Here is a 2391-nt window from a genome sequence, read left to right as displayed (position 1 = left end):
CCAAGCCTGCAGTGCCGTTGTCTCCGCCGCCTGCGTCACTCCATGTTTTATGCGCGGTCCTGACCTGCCTGCTAACGTTGTACCGCAGGCCAAGTTGATGACTGAGGTGGAGCGGTACAGCTCGTTGCTGCAGGAGAAGGAGGCTCTTAACGAGAGGTGGGACCAAGTGGGGTGGTCCAAGGGAGGGGGTTGAATGCACATCAAACCCTCAGTGTGGGGCTGTCGGGGCTGAGGGAGTGGATTGGGTTAGAAACGGGGGCCAGCAGGGAGGGGCGGCCATAACAATTTGTGCAATTGGAGCTAACACAGGCAAGCCTGGCAGTCCGCAAGTGCAAAACCCACAGTCCACCAGTCCAAGAGCCTGCGATGCATGCAGGGGCAGCCGGCGGCTTCCTGCATGCAACTTCTGCTCTCCGAATCTTCATTACAACACCCCCACCCATTGCCCCCACTGCGACGGCCTGGGCCGTGACGAAACGGCTGAACATGCTCTGCTTGATTGCCCCGCATACGCGGACCTGCGGGCCGAGCCGCGCTTTGCGCCCTTGTTTGCAAATCTACCCGCGCCTGCGCGCATGCGCGCCTTTGTGCCCAGCGCGGATCAGCACACACTGGGGGCCTTCGTGCACGCCTGCTTTGAACGGCGCACGGTAGCCACCTGAATCTCAGTCACACAACGCTGGTGCTTCACTGTACAATCCCATGAGCCTGGATGTCTCCAGGAGCGGGCGACCGCGGGACGCTGTAACAATCCTAATTCTAATCCTAATCCTCCTCCTGAATTTGTGGTGGCGCAGGTGGGACGAGCAGAACGCTCTGCTGGTTGAGAGTCATGAGCGCGTCATTGCAGAGCTGACAGAGGAGTACGAGGTGAGGGCCGGCTGACTTTGCTGCACGAATGGGTTCGACCTCGATGGCAGGGGGAGGCGCAAAGGGAGTGAGGCTGTGGGGTGGGCGCACGAGAGCTGCACGCCAGCGGCACAGCGAGTGGAACAGGTAAGGCCGTGGGCACCGACCTCGTGGTGCTTGTGGTTTGCGCGCACTGGACATTTTTGCCAGGCCCATCACTCTGGCGAGGGCCTGCTGCGCCCGCCCTTTCATCAAGGTCGCAACTTGATTGACCAAAACGCAGGCCAAGCTGGCGGAGGAGGCGCTGGCCAAGGAGGCGCTGAGGCAGGAGAAGGAGGGCCTAGAGCGCGAGTTTGCAGAGGTACGCGGGTCGAGGCCTGGGCGCTGCGTTTGTCTATTCAGCCCTGGGGAGGGGCGGGCTGTTGAGGGCCCGCAGGGCCTGCGGCTGGCTGCGCGGTCGTGTGACAGTGCTGCGGGTCACACTGGCCTTGCCGTCTGACCCTCAGCAGCGGATTGATCACAAGTCATTATCCAATGTCATCGGCCGTCGTCGGCAAGCCCACACCGCTTCAACAAGTGCTCCCTCAACAGGAAAACCTAGCCCCACTCAGCCGGTCCCAACCAAGCGCACCCTCACCACCCGCGTGCTTTGCCCACGCCGCGTCGCGTCTCGCCGCGTGATCCCACACCCCACCTGGTGACGTCATGCTACGTCACTCCAGGTCAAGCGCCAGATGGAAGAGGACGCGGACTGCGAGATTGAGGACCTCAAGGAGACCTACGAGCAGAGGCTCGGCGCCGAGAGGTGCGCATGCACGCACGCGTCCCCGGCACGGCAACGCCCGCCATCGCGTTGACGAGGTCGCGTCCGAGCGTATCACGAGAGCGGCGCACCTGCGCGTACCGCAAGCGGCGCGAGCTGCATGCCTGGGCTCCGTGTAGGCGACACCCGCGCACATCCAAAACGCGCAGACGACCGCTGCGACAGAGGAATACCCGGCTGGGATCTTGAGTTGACTCAAGGTTGCTTATGTGAATGGGATTTCTCATTTGAAAGTTGCCTTCGTGCTGTAATGAGGGCGTGGGCGCTCATGCCGCTGAGCTCAGCTGCCGCATGCACTGATGCAACCGCCCTGCCCGCTCCTTGGCAGGGAGACAGCCCTGAGGCTCAAGGGCGAGAATGGCATCATGCGCAAAAAGTTCCAGGTGAGAGCTCTGGCCGCACAGCCAAACAGCTTGCGCACGAAACCACGCGTCTGCGAACGATCAGAGTTGGGAGCTCTGTTGTTGCAAGCGCCAAAAGTCCAGCTGGTAGCTGTCACTCGAGGGGCCGCAACCACCAGCAAGCGCCCCCCTCCAGCCGTGGGACTCGCGCCACCTGCGCCCCCCCACATGTGACGTCATCATGACGTCATCATGACGTCATCATGACATCATCCCATCTTGCAGGGGCTTGCCAAGGACCTGGACGAGCAGAGGGAGGCGGTGGCGGCGCAGCATGAGCAGCAGAAGGACCTCTATGCCACCATCAAGGGTGCAACG

General features: G+C 62.1%; 1 protein-coding gene across 1 annotated transcript; it reads left to right on the top strand.

Moving 5' to 3' along the window:
• Positions 1-49: 49 nt before the first annotated feature.
• MNEG_16318 (WD repeat-containing protein 65) lies at positions 50-2269 on the top strand (the record flags this gene model as incomplete). Its single annotated transcript, XM_014035212.1, has 6 exons — positions 50-156; positions 798-870; positions 1133-1210; positions 1572-1654; positions 2001-2055; positions 2210-2269. The coding sequence occupies 6 exons, from the start codon at positions 50-52 to the stop codon at positions 2267-2269; spliced, it is 456 nt and encodes a 151-aa protein (XP_013890666.1).
• Between the last annotated feature and the right edge of the window lie 122 nt (positions 2270-2391).

The sequence above is a fragment of the Monoraphidium neglectum genome (assembly GCF_000611645.1).
Source record: "Monoraphidium neglectum strain SAG 48.87 unplaced genomic scaffold scaffold06238, whole genome shotgun sequence".
Lineage (NCBI taxonomy): Eukaryota > Viridiplantae > Chlorophyta > Chlorophyceae > Sphaeropleales > Selenastraceae > Monoraphidium > Monoraphidium neglectum.
The sequence above is the reverse complement of the archived record's forward strand: the minus strand, read 5'-3'. Positions and strand labels throughout refer to the sequence as shown.